Source organism: Meleagris gallopavo, chromosome 9 (genome assembly GCF_000146605.3).
Source record: "Meleagris gallopavo isolate NT-WF06-2002-E0010 breed Aviagen turkey brand Nicholas breeding stock chromosome 9, Turkey_5.1, whole genome shotgun sequence".
NCBI lineage: Eukaryota > Metazoa > Chordata > Aves > Galliformes > Phasianidae > Meleagris > Meleagris gallopavo.
In genome coordinates this window covers 8,070,170-8,086,829 of record NC_015019.2, presented here as the reverse complement: position 1 = coordinate 8,086,829, position 16,660 = coordinate 8,070,170, and the positions used below count along the sequence as shown (strand labels likewise).

The 16,660-nt window shown below is 36.5% G+C and overlaps 1 protein-coding gene and 1 long non-coding RNA gene across 3 annotated transcripts in view; one reads left to right on the top strand and one right to left on the bottom strand.

Moving 5' to 3' along the window:
• KLHL4 (kelch like family member 4) overlaps positions 1 to 9,848 on the top strand; it is a 34,429-nt gene extending 24,581 nt beyond the window's left edge. Inside the window, exons 7-11 of the mRNA XM_003208363.4 lie at positions 1,239 to 1,463; positions 3,019 to 3,181; positions 5,530 to 5,742; positions 6,602 to 6,773; positions 7,323 to 9,848. Coding sequence (XP_003208411.2) covers positions 1,239 to 1,463; positions 3,019 to 3,181; positions 5,530 to 5,742; positions 6,602 to 6,773; positions 7,323 to 7,382 — 833 coding nt within the window. The 3' untranslated portion in view covers positions 7,383 to 9,848. The remainder of the gene's footprint in view (positions 1 to 1,238; positions 1,464 to 3,018; positions 3,182 to 5,529; positions 5,743 to 6,601; positions 6,774 to 7,322) is intronic.
• LOC109369053 overlaps positions 1 to 13,186 on the bottom strand; it is a 48,221-nt gene extending 35,035 nt beyond the window's left edge. Inside the window, exons 1-2 of one of the 2 annotated variants that reach the window (XR_004160647.1) lie at positions 11,800 to 13,186; positions 10,434 to 10,490 (exon numbers count right to left, since the gene is read on the bottom strand). This is a non-coding gene — a long non-coding RNA (uncharacterized LOC109369053). The remainder of the gene's footprint in view (positions 1 to 10,433; positions 10,491 to 11,799) is intronic. The other variant, XR_004160648.1, reaches the window with a different exon arrangement.
• Between the last annotated feature and the right edge of the window lie 3,474 nt (positions 13,187 to 16,660).

Genomic DNA, 16,660 nt, shown 5'->3' with positions numbered 1-16,660 from the left:
AAAGCAAAGAAGAGCAAACAGAGTTTGCTCTGAGAGTTCCTCAGAATTAAATTTCTTTTACAGCAGATGGATCAGGTAGCTTCTTCCCTGATCTGTGTATCTGGAAAGGCACATAGAGGGAAACAAACAAATATATCACTAAGCTCTTGTTTCACAATACTTGTTGAGTATAGCAGCTGAACTTCAGCAGATTTTGCTAAGGAAAACATCTCTAAAGCAAACTATCTTTTCTGCATTAATGCATGCTTGTTTTGCAGTCACAAACCATTTATCCACAAACTGCCTATTGTTATTCTCAAAATACAAGTCCTCTTATTACAAATCTCAGTCAAGGAGCAGACAGGAAATCAGCTCTGTTTTTCTCATCTGGTTGCCTTCAGTTGAGCTGAGGTTGAGCTCCAGAGCGTGCTGCATGTGCAACTGGCAATTGCCTCTTCCTGCCTCAGCAGTGCTCAGCCGTTTCCCCCTGTGCTAAATCAGCTCTCACGGGGGCAATTACAGCAGCTGAGTGTGACTGACAGGAGCCAGCAGATGGAAAAGTGTCAGTTTTGAATGGCAGGGAACTGGGGCCTTATGAATAGTTTCACTAAAACCATGACCAGAAGTTCAGTGACCTGAAAAAACTGAAAATGCAACTTACATATTACAGCAGACAAGCAGTTACTGCAAGGCTGCACAGGTGAACCTCAGAGAAGCTGAGGCAAACGTGCACTCAGACTTCAGCCTTCTGCCAGCCTCCACTGCACCAAGAAAACCAAGGCAGACAGATTTACAGATATACTTTTAGTTTTATGGAGCACTACTAATTTAGGCAAAAACATGGTTAACAAGTATATGCAGAAAGAATTAAGAACAAATAAACCAACTACCCTAATACTACTTAACTGAGTGACAGATTTAACTTATCTATAATTGTTTAGTGCTAAAAAATTAGCTATAATTCTATAGCTATAGCTTATAAGCTTATAAGCTATAGCTTATAGCTATAATTCACTGCACCTTCCTATCAATGTTTTATTCCCATCTGTTTGATAATTGTGTATGCATGCAATTAATACAGCTGTCCCACTACGTTTACTCTTGTAACTGAAGCTCTCAGGAAGATGTAGGAAAGGTCAAAGTACAGAATTTCAGTCTCTTACAATTTAATAATGTATCAAAGTGGATCAACTACTGACTGCTGGATAGTGAGCAGTTCAAGGCTGTCTCATATTGTATCATACTACTGTTTCTAATAGGCACCACTACAATTGAGAAGTATGACCTTAGGACTAATAGCTGGATACAAATTGGTACCATGAACGGCAGACGATTACAGTTTGGAGTTGCAGTAATTGACAACAAACTCTACATTGTGGGAGGAAGAGATGGTCTGAAAACCTCCAATATTGTTGAATGTTTCAACCCTATCACCAAAGTCTGGACTATCATGCCTCCTATGTCAACGCACAGACATGGCCTAGGTAAGAGATGCTGCATTTGAAAATACTTTGGATCACAAATAGATTCATTCTGACAATTTTTTTAAGCCTTTACTAAAATGCAGCCATATTTGCAGAAGATATTTTTAAAAGGCAAACTTGCCCATTGCCATAACTTTATGAAAGTGGTATCTATTAGCATTTGTCTAAATTATAGTGGTCTTCCAGGGTTAATTTTGTTTTTATAAAATTCCAGAAATCAACTCCTCATCCAATATAGCTGTCAAGGGGTATGTTTCCAATACAGAAACAACATGATTTTCAGCTTTTGAAAATAATGACTTAAGCTCATAGGTACCTAACACCTCTGAAAATCAGATCAGAGAGTTACTCATGTTGAAGAAAACATTGTTGTTACAAAATTAGTACAACTTCACTAATTTTAATGTTGAAATTACAAGTTTTAGAGTATACAACCATAGTCTGACATCTGTGGCTTTTACAGTAATCCTAGTATTCATGTGAATTAATAAAAAATCTAGAGTATACTTCTGCAACAATAAAAAACAAGTTTAACATTGAGACTGTGGGAGAGAATATGGCTTCTAAAAACAAATAATAGTAAGAAGTAAAGGACAAGAAGGCAACACAGAATGAAGTCGCTATGCAGGGACATGATTCTAGCCAACAAATAAGTTGCAGTAGTGAAGCCTTGAGTGCCCAGAGTTAGGCTTCTGTCTGTGTATCAGCCCAATTTGCAAAACTGCCTTACACTTACAGGTCCCATTAGTTTCAATGTGATTTTGTGGAGAGTTAAGCACATTTGCAAAAAATATAGGCCATGTATATTTAGACCTGAAAAGCTGGATTTAGAAAACTTTTAAGCAGCCAAATTCCAACATCTTGCCTTACCTAAAAGGGAGCAAAGATCACTGACAGGAACAGCTCCCCTAAAGGGGAGAGGCATCTCTTGCTGAGGATAGTAAATAACACAGGATGTGTTCACAGAGAGCTTTGAACAGACAGCCAAGTTCACTCTCCTGTGCCTCAAGGACAGCACAGACAAGCCAGCTCTTATTTCCACTCACCAGGCACCAGAACGTTACAGTACAGTACAGGCAATGAGGCCAGCCAGCTGCCATCCAGTTTGGCTTCATGCTGGTGGGACTACAGAGCTTCAGCTGGCTCAGAAGAAGGGACAGGTAGTTGGTTGCTCTGGACAATTTTTTCATTGTCTGGCTCTAATTTTTTTTTTTTTTTTTTTAAAGAATAGCATTGTTTCTCATGTAGGGGTGCAGATTTGATTCAGAACAAGGTCAACAGAACTGGGAGAAAAATTCCAATACGAAAACATCAAAACTAAAGCAGCTTTCTTCCGATCTTTAGGCAAAAGATAATGCTTATTCTGAAAGATACTGTGTACAAAATATTTTGTTTATCATTGTTTATTCTTCTTAATGACAAGCCAGCTTTTAGATAGCTTAATACCAGCTGAAATTGCTTATCTGTATACAAGCAATTAAAGCAAGAAGTTAATACTTTATAAGTCACTGAAATTACTAGATAGAGTAATCTGTCCCTAATTCTATTCTTTAAGGAGTAGCAATGCTGGAAGGACCAATGTATGCTGTTGGTGGCCATGATGGCTGGAGTTACCTGAACACCGTAGAAAGATGGGACCCTCAAGCCCGGCAATGGAATTATGTTGCTAGCATGTCCACCCCCCGAAGCACTGTAGGGGTTGCAGCATTAAATAGCAAGTATGTCAACAGGAAAAACTCTCTGCTTTTTCACTTACTTCCTTCCGTGGAAATGCAGTTTATTATATTTTCAATTTTATAGTAATTAATCACCACAAGAAAACAAAGAGAAAATGTAATGCACAAAAATAAGAAAGAAAAGCTTTTCCTCTATTATGTATTAAACTATTTTCTAAACTGCAGACATGTTTTAAACGTTTTTCAACTTAAGGCAATTTGAAAATCAGAATTTTACCTGGACTATTGATCAAATACCTTAAAAAAAAAAAATCCAAATTTATGTTTGCATTTTGAAATCAGTATATCTAAGGAGCACCATTTGAAATAACTTCCCCCTCTTCAGCAAAGAAATAGGAAAGCCTGGCAGAAAACATCAGGTTACACTGAGAAGTGTAGATTGAGCCAATACTCCCTTTTATTCCAATCTGAGGTAGACAGCCTATTAGTGCAGTTTGTAGGGGCCCAGAAAAGTTGCATGCAGAAATTTGTGTTTATCCTGAAACCTTATCAATGGCTTTCCTGCTCACTTCTTAAATTCCAGTGATTTATGAAAGAGAAGAATATAGAGTAAAAATAAAGATGTCAGATATTTGCAAATATAAATCTTCTTCATATACAAAACCCAAGATTTTGCAATAGAACATGAGAAGATTTTAAACATTTATTCAAAAATCTGAGAGGAGTAGAACTGTCTGTCCAAGTCCCTGTTTTATCCCAAAGGAAATGCTCTCAACATAAGCTTCACTAGAAATTCCTGTGGGTGCATTTCACAGAGATGTGCAGGAAACTACTTTTTCAGAGAGGAAATCCAGCCCAATCCCGACTCTGTTCTCAATCACTCCCGATATACCCTGTCTCCTGCCTGGCTTAAATCACGTCTGTTAGCTCAGTGATGTAATCACTGGCATAGCAGGGGAAGCCAAATTCAAACATCCATCATTCAGTGCTACTGCTGCAGCCCAGCCGAGCAAAATGCTTCTCCTCTTTCTGTTTCCCTAAGGCATGCTGTATTTTCTTGTATTCAATCCCACCAGAAAACACATAGTTTCAGTGGGACAACATTTCTGAACAATAAAAGGTCTACTGAAAACATCAGTCAATTAAGGAATATGTGATTTCTCCTCAGGGAATGAGACAAGATTTTTTAAAGATCTTTAGATGATTCTGGGTATGCTAGGGAAAAAAAAAACAATCTGTTTGCAAAGTCAGTGATTTCCTCTCTCTGTGAAAGCTGTGTAAAGAAGTAGACTGTATCTACGGCTAAGGTATGGAAAGAAAACAAATCCCATTCTCAAGTTTTTTTATGGGCCAAGCAACAAACTGCACAACAGGACTCAAGCCTGTGTTCAACTCACAAGCATTAGAAGATAGAACTAAAATTTTTGTATTGCTCTAGAAGTCAAGATTGTTCTTTTTGAAATCATACATCAAAGCAGTCTAAAACTTATCCCAGTCTCTGGAGAAAGACAAGTACATCTTAAGCAAAATTCAACTAACTGGATTTGGGTGACTTGCTCTGGACAAGCTGAGGTGCTCCCTAGGTCTCTAATTAGTTGCACTAAAAAACCCTTTCTTTCATAGTAGTAAGTAATGGCCAGAGTGGGAAAAGGATCTGAACAGCTGGCACAGTCGACATCCGAACACCCACTCTGTATACTATCACAGTCTAGCAGCACCAAAGCTAGCTGGAAATACAAAAGAGATTCAGACTTTGTAAAATTGATTGACAAAGAGACACAACATGCTTCTTAATGAGGATTTTCACCATTCTCCTTTCTGTGTTGTCATATTTTGTTTCAACAAGATCTAGTTTGAATCTCCAGTAGTTTGCTAAGTGCCTTTAATGCAGAAGAGATAAGGAGATGTATCAGTAAGGTAAATTCTGTCCTAAACGTTTTCTTAAATACAAACACAGAGGAAAATATACTTAATATACTTTTGTCATAAGTTTTTTAAACATAATGATCGCATTGAAGTTTTCACTACATATTAATGGTATAGGAAAATTGCTTAATGTCAAATATTTCATAAGACTGACAAAGAAAATATTCCAACTGTGTTACAAACATAAGTAGTACTTCTCATAAATTTCACCTATGGTTTAACATTTAGAGAAGATAATATAGACTTTTAATCTTAATTTTCTTACGTGATTGCTTGAAGATACATTATAAAATGAAGAAAATACAACATGAAAACCCCATTGTGCAGAGAAAGTTCCAGAGCAAAGTGGTCAGAGAGCAAATATTAGGCATACTGGGAATTTTAAAGTGGTCTGAATGAAGTTAATAAAATATTCTTATTAAAAGGACTGAAATTGTTTGTCTTCCTGTGGGTAATTATCCCAGACTATATGCAGTTGGTGGACGAGATGGGAGCTCCTGCTTAAAATCAATGGAATGTTTTGATCCACATACAAACAAGTGGAGTCTATGTGCTTCGATGTCAAAGAGAAGAGGTGGTGTTGGTGTTGCAACATACAATGGGTTTTTATATGCTGTGGGAGGTCATGATGCACCTGCTTCCAACCACTGTTCTCGACTTTCCGACTGCGTAGAAAGGTAAGGACATTTTTATTTTCTAAACACTTCAGGAAATATAAAAATGCAGCAAGGGAAATCTCTTCAGAATTGGAACATTACCTTTGTATAACATATTATGCTTTGTAGAATAATATTTTTGAGCATAAGAACGATTTGCAATGATTCTGTGCAAACAAAACAACCACCACGTGAAAATTTCAACTTGTTCTCATACGTATTGGAACTGACTGAGGTTAAGACAACTCAACAATACGATGAACTTAACATGGGAATTTGTATTTCTCAGGTGCCAAAATCCAGCTTTGGGGTACATCTCTCACTTGCCATAGGAACAAAACTTAAAATGTTTTAAGTTAAGTTAAAAAAACTTAGGAAAAAACTTTTCTATTGTCTCTTCCTCCAACAGTTTGGCTCATATTGACCAACCTGATAAAAACTTTGCTTAAGATTATGAGTTATGAGATTAACTTTGTGAGACTAATTTATTTTGTAGTGAAACGTTTCTGGAAATGTCAATGAGAAAAAACAGAAAACAAAAATCTTTACAGAGGAAGAAAAAAATGCACTGAAATGAACTTTTCTGTCTCAATTGCTGCCGTGGTGTCATTCCCTCAGGCTTCATCTATGTTCAAAACACACTGCTTGTTAATCTGCTAGAAATGTATGCTTTATCACACAAAGTGAAAATAAGGGCTTGAAGATCCCTCTAGTGGCTAAATAAAGAATTTAATCTTATTCCTCATGATTTCTATTCTATTTCATAACATAAGCTAAACTCTAATATAGGGGGAAAGAGGTAAGCATCAGCTTTTAAAATCTGAAATATCAGTGTATTTCTGCAATGTACTTTCCTAATTTTGATCATAAAACATTTCAGGTATGACCCTAAAACAGACACTTGGACAACAGTGGCTCCGTTGAGCGTACCCCGGGATGCTGTTGGAATTTGCCCTCTGGGGGACAGACTATATGCTGTTGGTGGCTATGATGGCCACACATACCTGGATACTGTAGAGTCTTATGATGCTCAAAATAACGAGTGGACAGAGGTAATTAAAAACAGCAAGGCCTATCTGAATAAGAAAAGCGAAAATGATTACATTGCAAAATGGTTTTGTGAAAAATGATATATGTTAAGATGAAATAATGCTAATTAAAAAGTATTTATTTAACTGGGAGTGCTTCTTTACCAAACATTATTAGAGCTGCAATGCCCTTGTTGGCAATGCCCTCTACTGGGAGGGCACTTTCAACTTTTCACATTAAACACCATCAACATGGAGACCATAAGAAAGCATTAAAACTGTCAACATTCTTTTGTAGCTACACAGTCCATGGTTTTGGATAAAAGGATACGCAAGTATTTAACTAAAAGCAACATCACCAACCTACTCCCCAACAGTCCTCAGCAGCTGAAAAACACTTTTTAAAAAACCTCAGACTGCTTTCACAGTTCTAGTTAAATCTATTATTCGAGTGGTACATCACTGTGAATAAACAAATTGCTTTTCTTTTAATCTATAAGTAACGTATCTAGTCTTGTCCATAAAAGTCTACTAAAAGTGTTTTGTCTTTTTCACTTTCCTTTTGTTTTTAAGGAAGTTCCTGTCAATATTGGAAGGGCTGGAGCGTGCGTTGTTGTTGTGAAGTTGCCATGATGTCTATGCATACTGTGAAACCAATCTGTGAGTGGGGTGTCATGAAAACCGAGTCAGAGAAGAAACATTTCTAGAAGGCAGTACAGCCCATAAACAACATAAGTCCTTCATCATAGAGAATAATTAACTTGGGCCATAATGATACTAGAGCACAAGACTGGAGTCTCCCTGCATTGCAAAATCCAGATAATTTTGAAAAAGTGAATTATTTTTTAATGCCTAATATGTAAAAATCAGATGATATGTTTAAATGGTTCAGGTTTGTTACAGAAATTTATCTGTTATTTATAAAATGCAGTAGTAAGGTGATAAATGGATGTATAAGAGTTCATAAACCTTTTTCTTTTTTATGTTAGTGGTAATGTTTATAAAAAGAGATTTTGTATTTTAAGTAAACAAAAATGAATAAAAGAGAAATAGCTTCAAAAGAAAACTGTATAGAAGGAAATAGTGGACCTCAAATGTATTTGGCAACAATATTCTCTGCAGAAGAAACTTCAATTCTAGATTCAGAAGTTAGATTACTAAATTAACTTTAAAATAATTCTGTAATAAATCAAAGAGAAGCACAGAATATCTTTGCTATTCAATAGTAAGGAGAAAAAATACCCATTTTTAGCAGTATGTTCAACTGAATTGTAGAAGAACTAGTAGGGCTAACATATCTTTGTTTTCTTAAGTACGTGCCAACTGGAAAATCTCATTTGCCAATACAATACTAATATAATTTCCAATCATTTTCACAGTGCATCTGTATGTGATATTTTAATTCCAACCAGTGTGTCAGGTTATTGGTGGATTTGTCTTTGCCCACTAACCATCTGTTAGTATTATGTTAAACGTACTTGGCTATTCATGGAATAATCACCATGCACTAAATTAAAAAAAATATATATATATCATATAATTGCATTCACTGAATATAACTTACAAAATGAAATTTTTATATCATATTGATATGACGATCCTTGATCTCAGCTGAAGATTACCAGCTTTGTCATGTACAGTAGAAAATCACATGCACTGTGCAACAATCTATACCACTAATACAAGCATGTTCATGTTTTGAGATGATAAATATTTACATGCATGACGTTTTCTTTTTGTGTGCCAATTTTTAATGAAGTTTTGATTTTTTTTCAGTAATTTCATTTTTTATAATTTCAAATGCTGTAAGTGTATTTTAGAAGAAGAATGTATGTAAGATATTCTATGTTGTAAAGCACACTATTTGGGCAGTACCTATTTTAGTGTTTGTTATATTGTCTTTTTGTCAGTATTAGAAAATTCAGAACAGACATGAAATCTCCCTGAAGACATAACTACGTGACTAACTTTCCTGATGGAATGTCTTTTCAGAATTCAGCAATATGGTATTTTAACAAATATATAGTATTTATCATATTGAACCCTTCTAAAAAGGAAATCTCATAAGCATATTTATAAAAAGACAAAAGCATTTTTAACTTTAAATATTAATTAAAATTATGTTTATATGAAGCATGCTACAAAAAAATAAACTTAACTTTCTCTGCTAAGAAAATTTAATGATGTTTTAACAACTTTGCCTTTTTATTGCACAGCTCAATAATAGAAAACAGAAGTATCATTTTTCATGATCCAAGAGAACATGATTTTGCTTAATTCTCCTCACTGCATCTGCTCCACAGAAATTACAATTTACCTTCAATTTCACAAGATTTAATTGTTAGAAGTTTGGGGGCTTTTGTTGTGCATTGCTGTTGTTTTGGTTATTTTTCTCCTTTCTTTCTCCAAGTCAAAAACTAGCCACCACTACCACAGGCAGCCTGAGAAATTGTATGACTACTTGGATTTTGTAACTAACGATTCCACATAGACTTGTGCACAACAGGTGAATGTAGAATAGCCAATTTTATGAGAAATGATGACAAGGATTATCATGACCTTAAAATTGGAAGTGGTAGAAAACAAAAATAAACTTTGAACACATATTTGAATTAAGGCAATAAAACAGGACCATGAACTTTCCAGAGAAAGCAGTTCTGCAGCACTTTTAGTACTAAAGTTTGTTTTCTTCCACAATATTTGTACAGCAGTGGAAAGTCATGAGAAAGGAAGCTAACAGCTAGCAAAAGGAAATTGGAAACCTAACAGGAAGACAGAAGAAAAACAAACTGGAATGAATTTGGAGACATCTAGACATTATTAGGTGAGAGGGAGCATTAGAGATGAGGTGTCATCCCTGCACATTTCCTCTGCTTCTCCAAACATGAGGAGCTGTGACAGTTTTGTTAACATCTTTGCTTACTAGTTACTCTGACAGCTGAGGCACAGCTTCCCACAGGGAGATTTCATTTTATTGATTAGAATTAATTTCTGGAGGGATTAAACTGAACTTCTGCAATAGCCACCGTGGATTTAGTATTTCTAATTGGTAGTATGCTAAGAATAACTGCAGGCAGTATGTGAGCCTCACCTCTTACTTCCCTATCTCATTTTACAGGAGAGAGGAGAAGGGGAGAATTTTACTGGAACAGAGAACCTTTCACTGTCCCTTTCTCTTACAAAGATGAAGTACTGCTTTTTTTCACAGTAAAGCTATATTCTTTTCATCTTTAAGATCTTTGTTGACTTCATCCCTTGTCAAAGGAAGCTGACAACAAAATGCTACATTGAACCTTTCCCTCTTTTCAGCACAACTCCACAGCATTGTTCAAACACAGTCATTAAGCATTATTCACCTCTCTCATAGCCATATCCTCAAGGCCCTCTTTTCTCCATCACAGTCCTATGTAAGCCAGAGGAATAAAAATTTTGTCCTCTTGTACATTAACAATCATGTTTATGGAGTGTAGAGAGGAGGACTGCACTAAGTTCACAACATCAACATTTGCATGAGCCAGCTGTTTAAGACTAAGAAGGAAAATACCTAAGCAGTAACTGGAGGATAACTCAGAGAATTATTCAGAAATGAACTACTGAGTGAGTCATTTTAAGCACAGAAGTTTTGTTTTTTGTTTTTTGTTTTTTTTTTTAATAATAGTAGAAAAGCTACATATGAAAACATACCTGCATTTATTTCAGCCTGAAGTCTAAACAGAAGGCACTTCCACATTCCTTCCGTTTCTGCAAGGAAATGAATCTGTTGTGGTCAAACTCACTGTCCAGAAAATGTCCCCACTTAAAGGAATTGGTAGGAAAATAAAAGTTAGCCCCAAATTTTTCTGCATCCTGAAAATCGCAAAGTTGCAGGATGGGATGTGGAGACTAGAATAATTTCTGACAAGACTGTGTGAGATTGAATAGAAAAGCAAGTCATCAACTGTGTAAGGATTTTGGCTTTCAAGGAAGATTTCTTCCATTTTCTTACATTTGCCCTTGGTCAGACCTTCTCTTGGCAGCAATTAGGCAGCATTCCTTGATTTACTGCGGAGGCAGTCTCTCAAACCCATAAAAACGGTCCAGGTTAGGAAGTTTCTGGTGCTTAATCTGACTGAAACCTTTGCTGAGAGAGGCCAGGGAGTGGGACAGGCTGCACAGGGGACCAGTAATGCTGGTGGGCTGGGGGCTGCGTGCAGCTTTTTCAAAAGGCACAGCTGGTACCCACTAAAGAACATGTCCTCAAGCATGTGTCTCAGTGTAAATATATTTTCTTCTTTGTTAGACTGCAGGTGTACAAAGCACACAGAAAATTAAACAAGCAAACAAACCAAGCAGCTCAGTAGCTGGATGGAATACTAAAGCTCCTCCCTTTGAGAATGAAGCACCCTTCGCAACAACTGTATGAATGACATATACAGATATTATCAAAACAACACACTAAAAGTTCTGGTCTTCAACCAAGTTTTCTCTTCTCTTCTGAAAATTTACCTTTCTTCTGAACTCTACAATTCCCTTATCTGCACTGTCTGCAGTTATTATGTACTTGAAACTGTCTGGGGTAAATTCCTTTTATATTTTCTTGTTTTGGTCGCCTCATGTACACTTACAGAACTGCTCCCCTCTGGCCACATCATTTTTAACCTTTAAAGCATCATAAACATCTCTCTATTCAATTGCAAAACAGATTATTACAAAAGCATTGCAATACCCCTGTGACATACTGCAGCCAGGAAAGCATTTTGCAATGCAGAAATTATGAAGAAAAATATCATAGGGAAAAAAATATATACAATTTTTAATTTCTGCATAAAACAGTATCTCTAAACCACATTCTCAGCTGATCGGTGTTAGATGCCTTAGAAATGCAGAAAATAGAGACCAAATAGCCCACATCCAAAACTGCATCAGACCCACGGCAGCGTTCCCACAGTCTGTGCAGTAAGGTAGGATCTTCCCAACAAGGTGACACCCACTTCACTCTCTACATAGGGGTTTTCTTGTTGCATGTTGCCTTACATTTTCCTCACACAGTGAGGAAGACACGAGCACTTACAGCGCTGCCCCTCTCATAACCCGAGCCTTCCGTGCCAGCAGGTCGGATACGGGAAGGCCCAGGGCGCGCTGAGCGCGGAGCTCCGCCCCGTGACTCCCGGTTCGGCTCACTGGGCTGCAGTGCAGGGCTTGCTCAGGAGATGGCGCGATGCGATAATCTTTAGCAGGCCCTGCCGCCTACCGAGAGTCCGAAGCTCCCTTGTGGTGGCGTTTATCCGTTGCATTTAAGTAATCTCTTCCCTATTTCACATTCCCGAGAGCCCGCTGCAGCTTTTAGAGAGGCTGTTTTCCATCCCCGCACTTCCACCACACGCACACTCACTGCTGACCTCGTAAGAGCAATTCTCAAACCCAAGTTACAGCGAAGCAGCTTCCCGAAGGATCCCTGCCCACTCTCGTGCCTGTCCCGCGGCGTGGCACATTCCGACAACAGCTGTGGTTTTGCTCGCTTTGCATTTGTTTCGCTTGCTGAGCGCAAATCATGCAAACCACTACTTCAGTTGCGAAGGCTCATGGGAGTTCAGAAAGGTTCTGGACGTAGAACATGAAAAAATGCGGCCTGTGAATTGTTTTTCAGTTTAAAGTCAGCTTCATATGATTGTACCCAAGACAGCTCCAAATGCAACAAAAATTTTTAATGAGGAAAATATAATTCTTTATAGTTGGGAACTTTAAGTATACCAGCACTCAAAAACTTCCCTTTACTGTGCCATCCTTAAATCGAAAGGATAACTATTCATTACTGACCAGTCCTTATCTCAGCATTATTCTGAGCTCAGGGATTTCTGACTCTATCTAGGCAAGTAAAAACACCATAAACATAATAATATTCTAATAAATACTAGTATTATATTGCAAAAGTTTCCAAGTATGCTTGTCCATTTTTAGAAACCTCCCCCCCTTCCCCTCCACACAAAGGATCTTGATTTTGGAGGCTTGATTTCAGAGGTACAAACAGTAGAGATGAAAGGAGACACAAATCCAGGTGGATTTGATGCCTTAGCTTCCCAAGCTGCACATCCTCCAACTCAGCCCTAATAGAAGGCAGAGCCAATATACACAAGCAGCTACATCAACGATCTGTCTTTCCCTCCTTCTCATCACCAACCAACCAGAAGCCTTCCAACTTCTTCCAAAATTTGGAAGCATCATTTCTCTAGAGAATGGCTAGGCTATTCTACCCATTATCTGCTCTTCTATTCTCACCTAAAAACAAACATCCTGCCTTTAAATTCCCTGGGCCCCTACATGCAAACTGCCTGGCTTTCCTACCTTTGAGCTTGCTGTCAAAGATTTAGCTCAGTAGTTATGTGATAGGACCTTCACATAACAATGTGCAAGATAAAAGGCCAGTTGTCAGTAAAGTCGTCCAAGGGGGAATAGTTTACATTGCAGGCATTCAAATGTATCTATATCTTTTTTAAAATAAAGATAAAATCAGCATTTTTAGATTTAAACACTAACAACAAAAACCCCAAAACACTGAGTGTGCGTATAATTTCTGATGATAATTGAAAAACCATATTCTGTTCAAGACATTTCTGATAAGAATTGATTATCAAAGACCTCATTAGTTTCTTTCACTCTACACAGTTTGTACTGAACAATAGTAAACAAAAAGTCTTGTGATGATTGTGTCTTTACAACTTCAAGCATTACACTGATACTCAGAAAAACATGTGCTTGTCAGATTCACAGTTGGGAGAAATTGTTCCCCATATATAGAAAAATTCATTTTAATCACACTTGGTAATCAGATTCTTTTGTGAAAAAGGGGCCTGCAGCTGGTAGATGGAATCAAACACACTTTAAAAATAAAGAGAAATCATTGTGGCCTGATTTTTTCCCAAGAAACATTGTACACACTTCATTAACAATATTCTACAAAAATGAGAAAGATTGGAGAGAATAGGTCAGGCACCAAAACAGACATTGAAGAGTAGGAAAAAAAAGCAAAAAGAAAACTCAAAGGAATAAATTAGAAAAAACGAGGAACCTCTCAAAATCCATTTCATCTTTAAAATACAATATGAAATCTAAATTGACGATTTACTACTCTGAAGTAAAGGATGATGAAGCAGAGTGGAAGCAGTTGAAAAATATTCAAAAATATTCATTATAGATGTTTTTCCTGTTTACTTTCTACCAACTGACTGAGGACAGAAAGCAATGTGGCATTTGGAATTTGTTTCCCTCTATATTTGGCATCTTAAATATAAAAATTGTTTGTACATTTATACAGATTCGTATTTCAATTATTTGCCATGCAGAAATAAGGAAAGTTAAAAACTGTGGTTATTAAATACTAAGAAGCTGTTACTTGATTTAGCAACAAAAGATTTAAGGGCCTTAACTGATACTCAGCTAACAAACCTCAACAAAACCTCCAAAGTGATAGATTCTCTTTACTTTTAAGCACCTGGCTCATCCTCTGTGAATCTCACTTTACATATACTTTGTCTGCTAGCTGCCTTGTATTTGTTGTCTTTTGTTCACAGTCAAGTCATTTTTTTCTTCACTAGGTTGTCATCATAAAGTACTTATAATTCTCTTAGGACTGTCAAGTTTGTTCAGCCCTCAAGCAGCAGATATAATGTGAGTTTCACTACACATGTTTACTTCTTGTCATAAACGCACTGTAGCTAGAGATGAAAGTAAACTTTTGCTGCACTTATTTCAGTGATATCGTTTGGAAACTGATTGAATAATTGCCACCATCTTGAAAGGTTTATAGTCCCATAATTTATTGACATATATATTTTAATCTTCCCAAGGAAACAACCTTGAAATGTCATAGGCAACCTCCTTTTTTCTTTCCACACCTAATACACGTTCATATAATCTCAAAGTGTTTGACAAAATGGCATTAAAGTAAACAGATGGGCAAGTGAAGAATTCGTTATGAATTCCACAGAATCTTATATCCAACTTTGACCAACAGAAGATGTTTTAAAGATAAAAGGTTAATCTGGAATGAAATTATTGTCTCCATTTCTAAAAGTGCTTGTGTTAGTTGCACTCAAGATGTGCTAGAGGAGTCTCAGCACTAAATCTCATTGGAGGACAGTTGTAGGGGTATAAACAGAATTGTATAGAGATGTGCTTGGATATTGTTTGGTAATTATAAATAAGCTATTGACATGAGTGTGTAACTAATTTATTCCTTCTTAGTTTTCAAATGCTAAAGATGTAGTAGATACTCATTTTCCAGATATATATATTTTTTAATTAGTTTCTTTGTATTCTGATATTTTGTTTGATTTCAGAAAGTTCCTTCCTTCAGTTTCCAGCCAGGAAGCCAGCCAGCCATACTAGAAATTAAAAGAAGTGCATTACCTCTCACAACACCAGTTACCCTCATTTTTACCTGTATCAATAGACCAAACCAGTGGGCGTAGTCAAATTCAAAAATAGAGTAAGAAAAGGCTTTCAGACTTTCAGCTCATGGTAATGTAATTTATATTTACACTGAAGAGTGACTGAGCTATCATGCCACTTTTTGTATCAACATAAAGGTAGGGGAAGAAAGGATTTGAGTACTACAGCACATGCCCCTTATGCAGTTTCGCATCAGATCTTCCAGTACAATGACTCTCCAAATCTTAAAAGTGAGCACCTAAATTAAGATTAGAAGCATTTGAAATTGTGACTGACTAAAGGACCGGAATGTAAAATGCAATCTCTTACTGTGGAAAACAAACAGGGATCAAACAAGAATAAGCAAGCAAGCAAGTTATTTGAGAAGAACCAACCAACACAAATGCATGACATGCCTTTTGACTTCTAAACCTCAGTTAACCAATACTAGAATAATAATCATTCAAACTGAGACAATGAATTCTATGACCTGAACTATGCAATAAAAGCAAGAACTCATCTAATATGTGCTGTAAACCTTGTGAATGGATGACCTCATTGGGATGTGTTCATATTTCATCTTGGGAAAATTTTGTATTGCATTGAACATTGTATCTTTAAAACTCCCTACAAACTCCTGGCATTCCATCTCTGTTCAGTGGCAAGCACAAGACTCTTGTAATTGAGTACAGACAAATGTTTTTTAGCCTCCCACAGGTGAGATCTCAGAAAGTCACACAGTCTAGCCAGCATAAGCACTCCAAGCTATTTTTATAAGGCAAATCAATTTTTAAATATGGTATTGAATTACAATATGGGTAATTTCATTTCAACTTGATAAAAATATCACAAACAGCAGACTGTTTGATAGCATAAACAAAGAGGGAGAAACAAACTACGTTTGGACAAAAGAGAAACAGGTTTGGATTATTTAGAAAACTGACTTCCTGAAAATAAGTCTGAAACAGAATTTCGAATGAAGGAAACAAAGATACATCACATCGCTGACAGCACATCCATTACTTCCATGTTTTTAAGAAGTTTAAAGCTTGTTACGTGTCTCAATAGTAACAGATTTAACAGCAGGAAATTGTATTACTGAAAAAAAAAAAAAAGCATATGGCCCTTTTTGCAAAAGGGAAATACTGTCTGTGCATGGTAATTCTGCAGTGGATTCCTATTCAGAGGTGGAAAAGCGTGACCATTTACTTAAAGCACTAAGGTAAGAAAGACATTTAGTTGGAAAGATAACATATTAAAGCCACGATATGCCAATCAGGATATTGAAATGCCTAACACATTCGATTTTTAGTGTAAATGAATTAATCAGGACTGTTTTCCAGTAACTAGATACTGATATGATATCAACTAGATACTGATACTAGATATCAACGGTCTAAATTCATTTTGTCTCCAAATCTCTGGCACATTTAGTAATGAAATTACTTTTCATTTATTCGTTAATAGGAAAAGCATTACTATGACACTGAGCTATGATTTTAAGC